Source organism: Carlito syrichta, unplaced genomic scaffold, assembly GCF_000164805.1.
Source record: "Carlito syrichta isolate Samal-C Ts95f unplaced genomic scaffold, Tarsius_syrichta-2.0.1 Scaffold305279, whole genome shotgun sequence".
Taxonomy (NCBI): domain Eukaryota; kingdom Metazoa; phylum Chordata; class Mammalia; order Primates; family Tarsiidae; genus Carlito; species Carlito syrichta.
This window is the reverse complement of record NW_007249375.1, coordinates 468,578-485,046: the sequence shown is the minus strand read 5'-3', so window position 1 is coordinate 485,046 and position 16,469 is coordinate 468,578. Positions and strand designations below refer to the sequence as shown.

Sequence of the window (16,469 nt, the reverse complement as noted above, 5' to 3'; positions counted from 1 at the left end):
GAAACATTACTTTTTAGCAGCTTCTTCTGTGTTTTACATGATTCCAATGAACTGTGCCGCAGTTACATCTGCATTTTAAAATGAATCCTTGCTTTCTGCATCCTCTGCCTCCCAAACCTCCAAGCTGACGGTATTGACGCTCCTATCCAAACACACCGGCAACTCCCTCATGGAAATTCACAGCCTTAAGGAAGTCGATGTAATCAACCCTATAATTTCAGCACCAGGGCAGGCACTGAAGAAAATATGAGGCCATAAAAGCTTGAAAAACATGGCATGGATTTTTTTCAAACTAAGTACAGTATTTCCTCGCCAGTCTTCTTAACTGTTTCCCTAAGCTTGTAACCCTGATTCTTGGCCAAGATCCATGCCTTGTTTTTTGAGTGCCTACAGTCTTTCAGTTATACACTCTTCTACCAAAGAGGTATAGAAGATGGGACTATAGGGTGTGTCTTCGTGTGTGTCCTTTCTAGTTTGTCTGAAGAACTCTCATCTTAGCCTTCATTGTTTTCTTTCTTTAGCTAAGGTCATAAAGATAATGGCATAAATATTTTTACCACATATTTTAACCGTGTTTCCATTTAGTGTGGTTAGTGTTTCCATTTAGTGTGGCTAGCGGCTCGGGAGAAGCCTCTATTTACAAAACAAACAAATTGGGGCTAATTGTTCCTTTTATAAAACTATTCACTGTGCAGGTCCCCTGAGCATTGAGAGGGGCCCTGGTGACTATACTGTAACCTGTTGCTGATATGTACACTGCATCAAGTGAGATATGCCCTGCCTCAGTGCTGATGCTAAAACCAGCATGATAGTGTCGTGAAGGCTTCTTGTATGTTAGATGCATTGGCAAATGTCTCTTGATTCTCACCATACTCCTACATGTGTCCAATCTGATTTATGAACATCACCTGTCCTTACTCTATGCAAAGGAAATTTTAGTTTAGTGGAAGACACACCCAGATTCCTAGACGTGTGTTAACATTAAAATGAAATGGCCATTTTTTAGATCAGTGCATTTGATTTTTTTCACATGTTCTTTGTAAAAAGAAGTCTTTCTACTAGCACAGCATTTTTATGCAACGCTCATAGATGATAAATGCCTTGTTCTGGTTCTGGCATCATACGTTTCGGAAAACATTCACAGACTCATTGGCAGGTATATACTGAGAAATGTCAGCCCATTATATTCTAACACCATCTGTGAAATTCAAGCAGATTATCTTTTATTGGGAGACTTGGGATTTTTGAGCATTATCATAAAGCCTTTTGCAAAATCCTCTTATCAGATAATTTTGGTAAAGCATTATGCAGAAGAATAAGACTCATATCCAAGTTCAAAATTTTCCCTTGCATCTATAAAAACCTTTCATTTGTATTGGAAAAATCTGAGCATTTTTCATGCCCAAGAATGGTGTCATTTATTCATATTAGAATGCTTTGCCCAGAAATCATGAAAATTCCATTTATATCACTAACCCTCCTTGATAAGATTCATGTCCTTAGACAAGTTCCTGAGCCATAGAAGTCTTAGTTTTTCTGTGAACTAACATACTACCTGACATTAGAAGGGCCTGGGTGTGCTGTGATTTGAATAACACCGGTACCTTCCATATACCACCTTTACAAGAGGATACAAAGAATACAAGACAGTACAAGAAGAACTTTTGTATAATGCCCCTCTTTAGAAGCCACCCAGGCCCCCTTTGCCTCTAGCTCAAATATCTCATACCATTCAAGGACTGCCGTCATTGGAATCCAGTCTAACCTTTCTGTGTTACTTAACTTTTCATCTTTAGCCAAGGCTGGTTTACACACCATAGACCACGCCTCAACCATGACCCCTGCATTCCTGCCTCCTCACCTTTGCACATTCCAGTCCCCTGTCTACATCTGTACAAATCCTATTTATCCTTTTAGGCCCATACCAAATCCCTTGACTACCCCAGAAAGTAGTAATCTAAATTTCTCCAGAATCTATTGTCTCTTTGTGTCACATATTCAGCTTGTCGTTTGGTTCTTTATTTGGCAAACTATCTTTGCCTCATCTAGATTGCTTGGAAGACTTTTGACATATTTTGTATCCTTTTCTCTCTCTTTATTAACCCTACACATGGTAAATACTCAATACCTATGTGATTGGTTGTAATTATTAGTTCAATAATATCAGGTGCTTCAAGCTCTTTGGAAATGATACTGTGCAAACATTGTACCAAAAAGGAAGAAAACAATGTTTGGAGCCAAGGAAATGTTTCTTGACTGAGTTCCTTCCAGGCTGTCTTGCTGCAAGCTTGGAGAAATGTCCATTTTAGGCATTCAACCTATGATCTCAGTAGGAGAGATTGGTTTACTGTCCTTCTTGGATCACTGATTTGTATTATTGGAAGTCTCAGTCATTACAGGAATTGAGTCATGAAATAGAACAATTGGGACAAACAAAGATGGCTGGATGTGTGTGATGTTGCTGATAAGCAGTGAGCTAGAATGTAAGCTCTTAGGGGCAAGTGATTACATACATGCACAAAAGTGCCTGAGTGTTGTAATTCTGGAAGATAGTCATGCTTTGTTTTATGTTCTACAGTTTTGGCTTTTCCTGCATATCTGCTGGGGATAAACCAGGACCGGTTGAAAGAAAAGCTAACGAGCCGGCAGATGGACAGCAAATGGGGAGGCAAGTCAGAATCCATCCACGTCACCCTCAACGTGGAACAGGCCTGTTACACCAGGGACGCACTTGCCAAGGCTCTGCATGCCCGGGTCTTTGATTTCTTGGTAGATGTAAGTAAATACAAGCTGACTATTGGTGATGCTTCATATTTTAGCTACAAAGAGCAAAAATACCAAGGATTTTGTTTTCATTCCTTTTCATCATTGCTTTACTCCTCCACTTCTTATCCTCTCACTCCAGGATCATTGAATCCTGTCTGCCAAGACACATTAGCTCAACATAATACGGTAACAGTTTATTCTAGGCAAAATATTTAATAAAAAGCCAGGACTGGAGACCAGAAAATGAGGACAGCCATGGACATAGACCTTTCTTGACTTGGAGCTTAATTTAGGAATGCTGAATTTATCCTGCATTGCTGTGTTATATGTTAACCCAAAAGTTAGTGAAACAATAAGCATCTATTTTCTCACAGTTTCTGTGGGTTAGGTATTTGGGATTGACCTAGCTTGGTGGTTCTGACTCAAGGACAAGGTTGAAGTCAAGATGATGATCGGAACTGTGGTTATCTCAAGGCTTACCTAGGGTGGAGGATCCTGCTAAAAGATGAACCATTTGCATGGCTGGTGGCAGGAGGTCTCAGTTCCTTCCTACATGGGCCTCTCCTTAGGGCTCTTTGAATATTTTCATAACATGGCAGTTCGCTTTCCCAAGAGTGTGTGAGTTAAGAAAGTGAAAATGAGCAAGAAGCCAAAAGTGTTTTATGTCTTAATCTTGGACTCAAGTATTGTCACTCTGCCACATTCTGTTCATTAGAAGCAAGTCACTAAGTACAGTCCACACTAAAGTGAGGGAATTAGGCTCTACCTTTTGAAGGGAGGAAGATCAAATACTTTTTGGATATATTTTAAAGCTACCATAGATATTTTGGGTTATGGCATAATTATACGTATGATATAAATACTGATATATGTGTGGTATATATATACATATGTTTCACATATATATTCTGAAAATTAGTTTTTCAGCAGTATAGAGCTACCAGTGGCAATTTATGTTAATCACTGTAGCCTTGGAATAATAGAATAATAATAGCAAACACTTATACAGCATTAACTATGTGTCAGCTACTGTTCTAACTATATTTGGTGGGGAAAAAAACCTCACTTAATTCTTACAACAACCCTGTGACTTAGGTATTATTATCTCTGCCTTATAGGTGAATTCAATGAGGTACAGAAAGGTTAAGGAATTTGTCCAGGATCACACTATTATTATGTGATTAATCTAGGAACACCTGGGTTCCTAGCTATTCAACTCATTTGACTTTCATATATTCAAGGTAGAAGGATCCCAGTCAAGGGACAACAGCAGGACCATTAGATCTAAAAAGTGTGTATTTAAATTTAGTCATTGGGCCTGGCGCGATGACTCATGCCTATAATCCCAGCACTTTGGGAGGTTGAGGTGAGAGGATTGCCTGAGCCCATGGATTTGAGACCAACCTGGGCTACTTGGTAAAACTTCATCTCTACAATAAAATAAAATAAAATAAAATAAAATAAAAATTAGCTGGGCATGATGGCATGTGCCTGTAGTTCCAGCTACTTGGAAGGCTGAGGTGGAAGGATCACCTGAGCCCAGCAGGTCGAGGCTGTGGTGGCCGGGAGTGTGCCACTGCCCTCCAGCCTGGGTGACAGAGTGAGACTCCTACTCAAAAAATTAATGAATTAACTAAGTACATAAATAAATAAATAAATGAGTAAATAAATTTAGTCACTAACACCTATAAGTCTTAAAGTATGTTTAGGTATGGTTAGGATAGGATTGGCAGGGCAGTTTAGGTTACTCTGTGTACTTCCTGTGGCTATTTAAAGGGTATGATGGTTTGGGAAGTTCAGGGTTATACAAAACAGTAGTCATGCATTTAGCTTGTCCAGACCCCTCATTTTACTGAGAAGGGAGGCTCAGGCCCAAGTATTGGTGTAAGTAAGAGGGTTCAGCAAGATGTGAGTGTTTTTGAGTTGGAGTCTCACTCCGTTGCCCAGGCTGGAGTCCAGTGGCACGCATGCTCACGGCCACCCCAGCATTGACCCACTGGGTTCTGGTGATCCTTCCACCTCAGCCATCCAGGTAGCCTGAACTATAGGCACTCGCTACCATGCCCGGCTAATTTTTTTATTTATTGTAGAGACGAGGTCTTGCCAAGTTGCCCTTGCTGATCTCGCATCCGCGGGCTCAGGCAATTCACTCACCTCGACTCCCAAAGTTCTGGGCTTACAGGCTAAGCCACCGAGCCTGGCCAAACACATATTTCTTATCTCTTTGTTCAGGGAAACTTTCAGAGCTCAACTTTCCGCTTTCCTTCCTGTCATCCCTCAATTTTACATGGATGAATGTCCATTTAAGTGATACTAATTTGAGGTAGCATTTATTGGGCACTGACTATGTGCCAGGCAGTGGACTAAGTACAGTCTATCATTATTCATTAGCTCGCACATCTCTAATTTTTTTGGCCTGGAAAATACCTCTTGTACTTCAAAATTCATCCAGGCATTCACCACTTCAGGGAATTTTTCTTTCTTTCTTTTTTTTTTTTTTTTAGTTGGAGTCTCACTCTGTCGCCCAGACTGGAGTGCAGTGGCCGCTCCCAGCTACCGCAGCCTCGACCTGCTGGGCTCCGGTGATCCTTCCGCCTCAGCCTTCCAAATAGCTGGAACTACAGGCATGCACCACTATGCCCGGCTAGTTTTCTTAAATTTATTGTAGAGATGAGGTCTCGCCAAGTTGCCTGGGCAGGTCTCGAACCCGCGGGCTCAGGCAATCCACTCACCTCAGCTTCCCAAAGCGCGGGATTACAGGCTGAGCCACCAAGCCCATCAGGAATTTTTCTCTTGTATTCCTTGCTCCCCTACATCCCTCACCAACCCCCTCTTCCCTATACCACCCCTGTTGCCATTAAGTCTATTCCAGTTAATTGCTTGGCCTCTTCTCACAGTGAACAACAACACAGATTTAGCCATCATATTGCTTAAATTTAACCCCAGGTCCTGCTTCTTGCTCAGTGCAATCTTAGGCAAACCTTTTTATCCCTGGAAAATTGGGATAATAATCGTATCACTGCCATTATGAAAATTGCAATGAGAATTAAGTGGAACAACACATTGAGAGCACTTAGTAAAGCCTGGCAAAGGGGAATGTTAAATACATGTAAGCTGCTTTTATTATTAGCAATTTTTAAATGATTATGTTCCGGGCACAGTGGCTCATGCCTGTAATCCCTGCACTTTGGGAGGCAGAGGCGAGAGGATTGCCTGAGCCCATGGGATCGAGACCAGGGCTCGACCTTGGTCTTGGCGAGACTTCGTCTCTACAATAAATCATAAAAATAGCTGGACTCGGTGGCTCAGCCTGTAATCCCGCACCTTTGGGAAGCTGAGGTGAGTGGATTGCCTGAGCCCGCGTGTTCGAGACCTGCCTGGGCAGCGAGACCTCATCTCTACAATAAATAAATCAGCCGGGTGTGGTAGCGCATGCCTGTAATTCAGGCTACTTGGAAGGCTGAGGTGGAAGGATCGCCGGAGCCCAGCAGGTCGAGGCTGCAGTGGCCAGGAGCGGCCACTGCACTCCAGTCTGGGCGACAGAGTGAGACTCCAACTCAAAAAAAATGAAAATAAAAATAAAAAAATAAATCATAAAATTAGCTGGCCATGGTGGTGTGTGCCTATGGTTCCAGCTACTTAGAAGGCTGTGGCGGAAGGATCGCTTGAGCCCAACAGGTCGAGACTGCGGTAGCCATGAGCGTGCCACTGCACTCCAGCCTGGCTGACAGAGTAACACTCAAAAAAAATGTATTATTATTATTATCTGTAGACAGCTCTCTCTATATATAAGAGAGTGGGAACAGGGACTGTCTTGTCCTTAACATCCTTGGCATGTTGTGTTAGGTGATCATTAAATGACTGCTGAATGGCGGACAACAGAAATGATATTTACAGATCTTGTAGTATTACTTTTCATGTGAAATAGGTATTCCTCTGGACTGGATTAAAAAAATATGGTACATATGCATGATGGAATATTATCCAGCTATAAAGAAGGCCAAAATATGAACTTTCTAGCAACTTGGATGGAATTAGAGCCTATAATACAGAGTGATCTATCACAGAAGCAAAGAACCGAGTATCACATGTTATCACCCATAAGCGTACCTTGAACAACTATCGTATTTCTATAAGAAAGGTATTGGCAGTAGTGGGAACCTGCCAGGGGAGGGGGGCACACCCATCAACAAGGGTACCTGTATAATGAACATTTGCATACCTAACTCTGAATTGTATCCCACATATCTAAAATTTAAAAAAAAAGAATAGATTTTACTTTAATCATCTAAGATACCATTTTTTTCTAATTCTCAAGACTTCCTGGAAAAGCTAACTGCCAGAAATTAATGGTTTTCTTTTTCTTTTTTTTTTTTTAAGATGTGGGGTACAATTCAGGGTTAGGTATACAAATGATCATTGTACATGTAAAATTTGGGTCTCACTTTGGTCCCCACTTCATCTGGTTTTCATCACTAAGCAAACATTCTCGTTTTTCTACAGTAGTAGTTTTTTATTTGGATCCTGGTGGTTTTCCGAAGTACTTGACTTTGCACTGAGACCTTTTAATGCTGCAAGTCACTTGTGTTTGCTGTAGACAGTCTTGCGTCCCTTCCCCCCATGCATGCCTGTTTTCAATACTAATGGAAAGGAGTTCATTGCTGTGCTGTTTACTTTCTCTAGTCCATCAACAAAGCCATGGAGAAGGACCACGAAGAATACAACATTGGCGTCCTGGATATCTATGGGTTTGAAATATTCCAGGTAAGGCCATTTTGAATAATTGAGGGTTGGGGAAGGTGATGTGTCCTGCAACAAATAATTCTAGGCAATTAAATAAAACCACCCAGGCTAATTGTTTTCTTTGCTAGTTCTTTGTGTACCTTTACCAAATTACTTTATCCTAAATATAAACATCCAACATTCACTTAAAGTTTTTCACATCAAGATATTTCACTAAACTACTCAAGAAATGATTTGTAAATGGTTTTGCAAAATGATTACATGTGAATAACTTTTTTTTTCCAGAAAAATGGCTTTGAACAGTTTTGTATCAATTTTGTTAATGAAAAATTACAGCAGATTTTTATTGAACTGACATTAAAGGCAGAACAGGTAAGCAGTCTCTATTCCTTCATCGTATTCTATTTATAATTTATTTTGTTTTAAAGGGTATAGATTTCTCTCTTTTGATAATAGTTTCAGTCTATATTAAGAAATGTACCTAATAAATCAGAAAAACCATATGCCATTGTGGCATTTTAATCTATGAAATATAAATACCATCTGCTACATTTGCTTTCTTCTTTAAGCAAATGATGCTCTGAAGTAGGACTTATGACTGGCTATTTTTACTACACTAACTCATTGAGCAATGAGAAGATGGGAGCCTAGTTCCAACCCCAATTGTCTGTGGCATATACTGTGTCCCAAAGGAAAAACTTGGTTTTCTCAGATCTGCTCCACTCTCCATCTTCCCTAAAAACATAGGTATTTTTAACAAAGCTGGTATTTTAATTCTGACTTGAGGCAACATGTTTCGCTATAGTCTCTTCTAAAAGTTCATTGCAGGTTCCATCATATTCCTAATACCATATTAAAAATTCCTAGGGCCACCATAACAAAGTACCACAGACTGAGTGACTTAAAATAGCAGGAATGTCTTCCCTCACAGTTCTGGAGCCCAGAGTCTGAAATCAAGGTATCCTCAGGGTCCTGCTCCCTCCGAAGATCTTGGAAGCCTTCCTAGAATCCTAGAATCCCTCCTTTTCCAACTTTGAATGGCTCCCGGCATTGCTTGGCTCCAGGCAGTTTAACTCCACTCTCTTCGCCCTGATTTTACATGACCTTTTCTTATGTGTTTCTGTGTTCAAATCTCCCTTTCCTTTATTTTATAAAGACATCATTTTTTGGATAAAGGGATCACCCGAAATCCAGCTTGATTTTATTTAAAGATCCATAACTAATCGCATTTACAAAGATTGTGTTTTCAAAGCTCACATTCTGAAGTTCTGAGTAGACATGAAATTTGGGGGAATATGATTCAACCCACTGCTCATTTCAGAAAGTGTCCTGGGGTCATTTAATCATGGAAGTGCTCCTATCTCTGCTTAGGAAACACCAATAAGCCAAAGGGTTTCACATAAATCTCTCTACCCTGGAATTCTAGCCTTTCACCCCAGTAGAGTAGTTGGAACAAACAAACCAAGAGAGAAGAATGTGGTTGTGACTGTGATGGGAGGACATAGGTAGGGGCTAGATTATATAGGAACTTAGGAGGACGTGACTAAGACTTTGGATTTTATAGTCAGTGTGACAGGGACCCCTGAAGACTTTTGAGCAGGGAATGACATGATCTGATTTGTGTTTTGTGTGTTTGAAAAAGTTACTCTGGCTCTATGGACTTCTTAAGTGGAAAGCAAACCAGAGTGAAAGGCTAAAGCCCAGTTAGGAGACTGCTGCGGGAGACTGGGCTAGAAATGCTAGAGACTTAGCCTGTGAAGGTAGCAGTAGAGGTGGTAGTAAGAGACAGCATATATCTGGAGAGTGAACCAACAGGATTTGCTCAGAGTAATTCGCAATAGCCAAGAAGGAAGAAGTCATCAAGGGTGATTCTTCACTTTACAGCTTGGGTAACAGGGCCAATGGTGAGACTGTTTACTGAAGGGAGAGCTTAGAAGAGGAGTTCATTGGAGACAGGGGGAAATGTGGAATCAGAATGCCTCTGAACATGTTAAGTTTCAGAGGCCTCTTATACTTCCAAGTGGGGATTCCAACATGTGGATGTGTTTGAGTCTGGAACTCAATGGTGAGGCCTAGACTAGAGAAATAAATTCGGGGGGTGGGGGTACAGGCACAGTTGTAATTTAAAGCCATGGGATTGATTGAAATCACCTAGAAAAGAGTTGAGAAAATAAGAAGTCTCCAGGATGGAGCCCTGAGACTCTCCATCATATATAAAGTTCTGGAAAGAACAAAGAACTGGCAAAGAAAGCCAGCAAAGCAAGAACAGTGAGGAAGGGGGAAAACCAGGACAGTTGCTCTTGTTTATCAAGTTAAACAAACAAGTAAATCCAAATGAGGACGCTTCCCCTTGAGTATGTAGATGCTAATCTGTACTCCTGGCCCATGTTAAATTCAAAGAGGTTTTTATTTTGGTAACTAGATTTACAGGTTCAGCTCTATTAAATTGTTATTTTTGCCAATCAAAACCAACTGTGTGATGGCAATTTCATAGGGTCCAAACTAAATATAAAAATTAGCAAGCAATAAAATGTTTCTTTCCTATCACCTCTTAGAAAAGAAGAAATTAAAGTAGCTAGTGTTTGTCAAAGGGCATTCAGATTTTTCTTTTTCCTGGTGATTTGTGTGTCTCTAGTATCTATCTCATAGCAATATGAATTTCTGGGTTTTGTTGTACAGGAAGAATATGTTCAAGAGGGAATAAGATGGACACCCATTGAGTACTTTAATAACAAAATTGTGTGTGACCTCATAGAGAACAAAGTTGTAAGTATTGATTTAGTATGTCTCTTCACTGCTCACAGGTTTACAATGAGTTTTTGTCCTCTGTCATTGTTTTAGAATAGCGTGACATCTCTGATTTGCAGAGAGTTTTAGTAATGACATCAGTTGGTATGTATGTATGTATGCATGTGAAAATGGAACAGTAAGGTTCAATTATTTTTGTTCTTGTGGTAAATGCAAGCATGTATATAGGGGTAAAATGCCAGTTTACAAGTGAAAGTTTTGTTACAGAATTCTAAGAGAGGACAACTGTTGCTTACATTGATGAAGTACTGTATGAAGAGCCATAAAATTGACGCTGTTTTCTAGTCCAGTCATACAACTTCCAGGCCTTTAGCCCTAAAAAGTAATTCAGAAGAAAACAAAGCAATGTAAATTGAGATCTCTAAAGGACTTCTTTTGGCTTTTTTTTTTTTAAGTATAAAAGACAAAAACTGAGGCCAGATGCAGTAACTCATGCCTATAATCCCAGCCCTTTGGGAAGCCAAGGTAGAAGGATTGCTTGAGCCCAGAGAGTGAGATCCCAACTCAAAAAAACAAAAACTGGAAATACAAAACATCCATAGACAAATTAGTCATTACATAATTTAAAGCCATGGGATTGAAAGCTATAGCATATCAGAGAAATACAGCCATTAAAGTATGAAGAATATGTAAAACGTGAGGAATGTTTATAAAATAGTACTGTGCAAAAAAAGTAATGCATGGTAGAATGTGTACACTAAATAATTATACAAACTTTGCCTAGAGAGTAACAGGCTGAAAGAGAGCATTAAGAAGTGGATTAGGGTCAAAGGAAATGTATCTATTTTTCTTTTGGATTGTTAAAGTCAGTGTAGTATAAATAGGAGTGAGCTGATAATGATCTGTGCAGGACTTTGAATAAAGCTAGGGAGTTGAACAGCTTTTTGGAAAATGGACTTTCCTCCCTCTTTAGATCTAAGTGGTAACTCCCCATTTGGGACTACTAATTGCATTCTTGCCTGAAAGGAAAGACTGACTTTCAAAGATGGTATCTTAAGTCTGGAGAGCTGTTTCCTCACTTAGGAAAGGATGCCATAAGCACTGTCTGTTTTGGAAAGGTCAGTGACTGGATCCTTGCCTTCTTGGTCCCATCAGAACCCACCTGGGATCATGAGCATCCTAGATGACGTGTGTGCCACCATGCACGCTGTGGGTGAGGGGGCGGACCAGACGCTACTCCAGAAACTTCAGATGCAGATTGGGAGTCACGAGCACTTCAACAGCTGGAACCAAGGCTTCATTATTCACCACTATGCTGGGAAGGTATGGCCAGTGAGCAGGGGCTCTACAGGAAAGGGGAGGTTACCCATTTTAATGTCTGTCTGGTTTAATCCTCTAGGTCTGTGATCTGTTTGTCATGAGGCAAATGATATCAACGTCCATATGCCTCACTGCATTTTATTCATTCAACAAGTAGGACTTAGGAAGTATTGGGAAAGACGAAGAAGACGATTGCATATGCTACCTTATTCTTAAAATATGAATCTCCCTGATTAACTGCTGAAAAAAGGGGTTTTTGTCTTGTCTCTTGCTGCTATCTCAAACTTGCATTTCTTGTCTGTCCTTGCCCACTGGGAGTATAGGACCAAGAGCTCACTTTTAATGTTTGTTCTCATAAAACACATGAATATTGGGCACCAGGCTGGGTGAGGTGCTGGTGATACAAAGTTAAGCAAGTTGAGGTCATGGCTCTCGGGGACTTCCTAGTGCTATGGAAGTCCCCTGGTCTCATCCTTCCTTCCTTCCAACTGACCTCTGGTTAAGCAGGGTCTCTGAGCATGAGTTTCTGGCCAGAATAGTTCAACTCCGATGCCGCTTCTGGGAGGAATTGCAGAGCCTCAGATGACATGGCTCATTGCAATGGATAAATGAGCATGGGAAGTTTCATTTTTACTCCATCTCAGCTAAAACTTGGACTAGAACTAAATTATTACTTAGACACCCCTGTGGATCCACTGAGGGAGGGTATGGACCTTGAGGGCTGGAGACCTGACCATAGATCATCTGGGCCAACTAGGTGGCCCAGTTCTCATCAGCATCTGCAGGCCATCCCTGGCTATGTCAGCTAACAAGTTAAATAAGATGTACACAACCTTCCTGTGACAGTGCATGGTGAAATCCCAAATTCTACATCTGGAAACGCACACGTGGGGTGAGGATAGCCACCCCAGCTTGGGTTTTTTGGTCAATGAAATATTTAAAGGATAAAATTAGATTTCTTTTCATTCCTGGCCAGGTATCCTATGATATGGATGGCTTTTGTGAAAGGAACCGTGATGTGCTTTTTATGGATCTGATCGAGCTCATGCAAAGCAGTGAGCTGTAAGTATGTTTTGCCTTATCTGACATGGGATGTAGGCTTGATGAAATTTTCAATATTTAAACAGACTTTTGTACCAGCTGTGGCAGTGTACGCCTGTAGTCCCAGCTACTCCGGAGGCTGTGAGTCCAGGAGTTGGTAGCTACAGTGAGCTGTGAATAGTGACTGCATTCCAGCCTGGGCAACATAGCAAGACTCTGCTCAAAGAACGCAAAACAAACAAACAAAATCCTTCTGGTTTTTGAGTGGTTAGCATTTTGCTCTTTTGAACTGTTGGGTCTGGATTATAATTAGACTATTTGGTTTCTCAAAATAACTTTCCTGGCTAGGCATGGCAGCTCACACCTTGGGAGATGGAGGTAGGAAGATTGCTTAAGGCCAGGAGTTTGAGATCAGCCTGGACAACTGGTCAAGACTGTCTCAACCAAAACAAACAAACAAACAGAAATTAACCAGGCATGATTGTGTGTGCCTCTAGTCCTAGCTACTTGGGAGGCTAGGGTAGGAGGATCGTTTGAGCCCAGGAGGTCAAGGCTGCAGTGAACTATGAGTGCATCCTTGCACTCTAGTCTGGGTGACAGAGTAAGACCCTGTCTCTAAAAAAATAAATACAATAAAATTTTCTTTTCTAATCTCAATCTCTCCCTTATGCCTCCACTTCATGCCCTCAAAACTCCAATTGCCATCTTCTAGTCCTTTAGGGCTCAGGCTTCATCATTTTCAATACTATTATCAGGGAGAAGTGGGCATACTGGGTTTGGATCTGTATGGCCATTTCTGACCATTTAAAAGTAGAAAAGTCTAGTTCTATGATACTTTGCCCTTCAATCATCATCCCAAGAATTCTCCATGGTCATCAGTTTTCAAAGATGTCTAACAGCTTAGCAAGACCCAAGCTAACTTAAGTCCCTGAAGCACCTGGGAAATGGCTTGAGGACCCTGGGAAAAGCAGCTAGAGAGGGATTGACTCACAGATCTATTTTAGCTCCCAAGACCTTTCTAAACTATAAGGGTAGAAGCAGTGGAGATATCTCCCTTGCAAGCTGCTAGAACTCTCAGGACCAGCTCTGTTCTCCTCCTCCCTGCAAAGATTTCCAAGATTCTGGGTCATGGACAAGGATCTCATATTGCACACATCTTCATATTGCACAGCCTTCCATATCTTGGAGTTTTTAGAGTTGCCTCCAAGTAAGGGCTGCCCTTTCAGTCTCTGTGATTTAAGCTCTTAGAACATCAAGGCTTCTCAGATCAACAGCAGCAAGTCTGAGGACTTTCTCAGAAAGGCCTGACTGCAATAAAAACAAAACAGTTTCCTTTTCAGGCCCTGATCAGAAGATGTTCTACTCCATTGAATGAACTCTCTCCCCCAACACCTCCTCACCTTTCCTCATCCTCTTCAACCTCCTGTCCTAACACCTGTACTTCCTTTCATTCCCACTGCTATTTTTTTAGATTTTGGATTTATTTTCATTCAAAACACATAAAATCTATTTGCTCTTCTCTAAAATGCTCACGTAAGCCACAAGTCCTGGCTTGTGGGTTTTACAGCAGTCAGGTACAGACTTGCTTCCAGAGATTGTTTTTTTTCTTTTTAATTATTAAAACTCCTGTCAAGTTTAAGAGCTATTATTGCTTCCACATAAACTGCTGTCATATAGACATGGCCTATTATTTTGTAAACACATTTGATGTAAAAATCTATAATTGTGTCTGGTCAAGTTAAAAGTAGATCATGGTCAAGACTTCCTGGAAAATTCAAGATGCCCAAAAAGTCATTTTTTGAGTAAGTGAGTTTCAGTTGGAGTATCAGATTTACATGGATCACTTCATTCACCCAGTCAGTCAGCAAATATTTACTATGAATCTACTGTGTCCCAGGCTAAGGTTCAGACACTAGGGACACTAAGGTTACTAAGGCATTATCCCTGCCCCTGGTGCTGGTAGGGCAGACATGTAAACACAAGCAACTCAACTAGCACCACTAATGAAAATATATTCAGCAGGCAAAGCGTTAGCAATTTGTTACACTCCACTTAAAATTGCTCATACTCAAAATCTGTTTGTCAAGGTTTTCTTTGTGGGGGTGGGGACAGTGTGCTACTGGCATTTAGTGAGCAGAGGCCACAGATGCTGCTAAAAATATCCTGCAATGTGTAGGACAGGCCTCCTCCCCTGCCCCCAACAAAGAATTATCTAGCGCTGAATACCAATGTGCCTGGGTTCAGAAACCCTGCTCTAGAGTGAAGCAGCATCTGCATCGACTCCAGACATTTCATATAATTCCCCAAGTTCTGGTCTATCTTGCTTGTCTTAACAAACCCACACTGACTTACTTCTGTTGTGTTCTACTGTCAAGGCCTACTTCAATTCCAGTGAATGGGGACATTAAAATGTATTTTGCAGACTTAGGTTCCAAGAGGCTTCAATCTTAGGATTCTTTCTCCTTGTGCCTTTTGTCCATTGTTCACATCCCTGAGTCGCATCTTGATGACTTGCATGGTTAGTAAGATGGTTTTTCTGTAGCCAAGGTTATGTGCTTCTGGTCTGCCCTCCACTCCATCCGCTAAGGAAGCAGGCTTTCAGCCCCCAAGGTACTTACAGATTGCTAATCCATTCTCTGTCTCTTTTTCCAGACCCTTTATAAAGTCTTTATTTCCGGAAAATCTACAAGCTGACAAGAAAGGGCGCCCAACTACTGCCGGAAGCAAAATAAAGGTTAGTTCTATCTTGGGAAGTTTATAGATTCCTGTAAGGGCTAGGGTTTTCTAGGAGTCAGGAACTGCAACCCCAGACCAGGATGAGGTCAGTGAGATGTGAGGGGATGGTTACAGAAGATGCCCAGAAGTAATACTGCTGCTTGTTAAAAGGTTCCAGGATGCAAACTGAGTTGGACTTGGCTGAACTGAAACCCCAAATGGATATTAAGTACCTCATAGCTTAATAGTCAGCAGATGATAATCAGCTACTCTCTAAGAGGAAATGACTTTCAATTGAACCTGGAAGAATTTATGTTAAACTCCCAGAGAAATGTTGTGGTTCATGGCCATGTTTTGGATATTGATGACTGTTTTCCAGGCCAGGCCCCAAAACTTGCCAATTGTGGAACTTTCTTGCTAGAAATTCTACTTGGTCTTTTAGGGACAATTTATGTATCTTTTACTGGATCCTGCAGGCCCCTCCTTCCTATGAATTGCATACATATCTGACCACATGGTGTCCCAAAGTCAGAAGGAATTTTTACAGTGTTTTGCACGAGCCATTATATGGTGAAATTCATTGTCCCTAATTACACTCTAAATTGAAAGGTTGTGTCAAGCACACTTACTCATGTGACTTTGAGAAATAGTCACTAAGCTATTTTTTTAAATCATATCAGTTAAATGCCTCCTCAGTTTTACAGTCAAAGGGATGATCAAATGGTTAACTGTAGGGCTTTGAGGTTTGATCGCCTGTGTTCGGGTACCAGCTCTGGCTTTTACTGTGTGCTGTCAGGGCATACTTAAACTCTCAGCCCCTTTTGCTTACCTGTAAGTTGAAGATCTTAGTGCCTGTCTTAAGGAGTTGCTGTGATGATTCAGTTTAGCAGTTTATCTGAGGCATTTAACACAGTGCCTGGAACATGCTGAGCACAAGACCTTGTATATGAGCTCAATTACCTACTTCCCTGTCAGCCCCCTTTCTGTACCATACTTATTTGTCTCTGCCTCATTCTAAATGGATACTTGTAGGTGCGTGTGCTAGTCCCTGCCTGGACTGTCCGTTCCCCTTGTTCACTCTCTATTCACATCCTACATGTCCATCTAATATGCCCTCCTAGGTAACCCCAGGCTTG

At 41.1% G+C, this 16,469-nt stretch overlaps 1 protein-coding gene across 1 annotated transcript in view; it reads left to right on the top strand.

Annotated features, from left to right (window-relative positions):
* The window catches only part of MYO1E (myosin IE), a 125,238-nt gene that overhangs the window by 48,553 nt on the left and 60,216 nt on the right, over positions 1-16,469 (top strand). Inside the window, exons 9-15 of the mRNA XM_021714146.1 lie at positions 2,579-2,775; positions 7,450-7,530; positions 7,795-7,881; positions 10,189-10,275; positions 11,413-11,580; positions 12,554-12,639; positions 15,271-15,352. Of these exons, the coding sequence (XP_021569821.1) occupies positions 2,579-2,775; positions 7,450-7,530; positions 7,795-7,881; positions 10,189-10,275; positions 11,413-11,580; positions 12,554-12,639; positions 15,271-15,352 (788 nt within the window). The remainder of the gene's footprint in view (positions 1-2,578; positions 2,776-7,449; positions 7,531-7,794; positions 7,882-10,188; positions 10,276-11,412; positions 11,581-12,553; positions 12,640-15,270; positions 15,353-16,469) is intronic.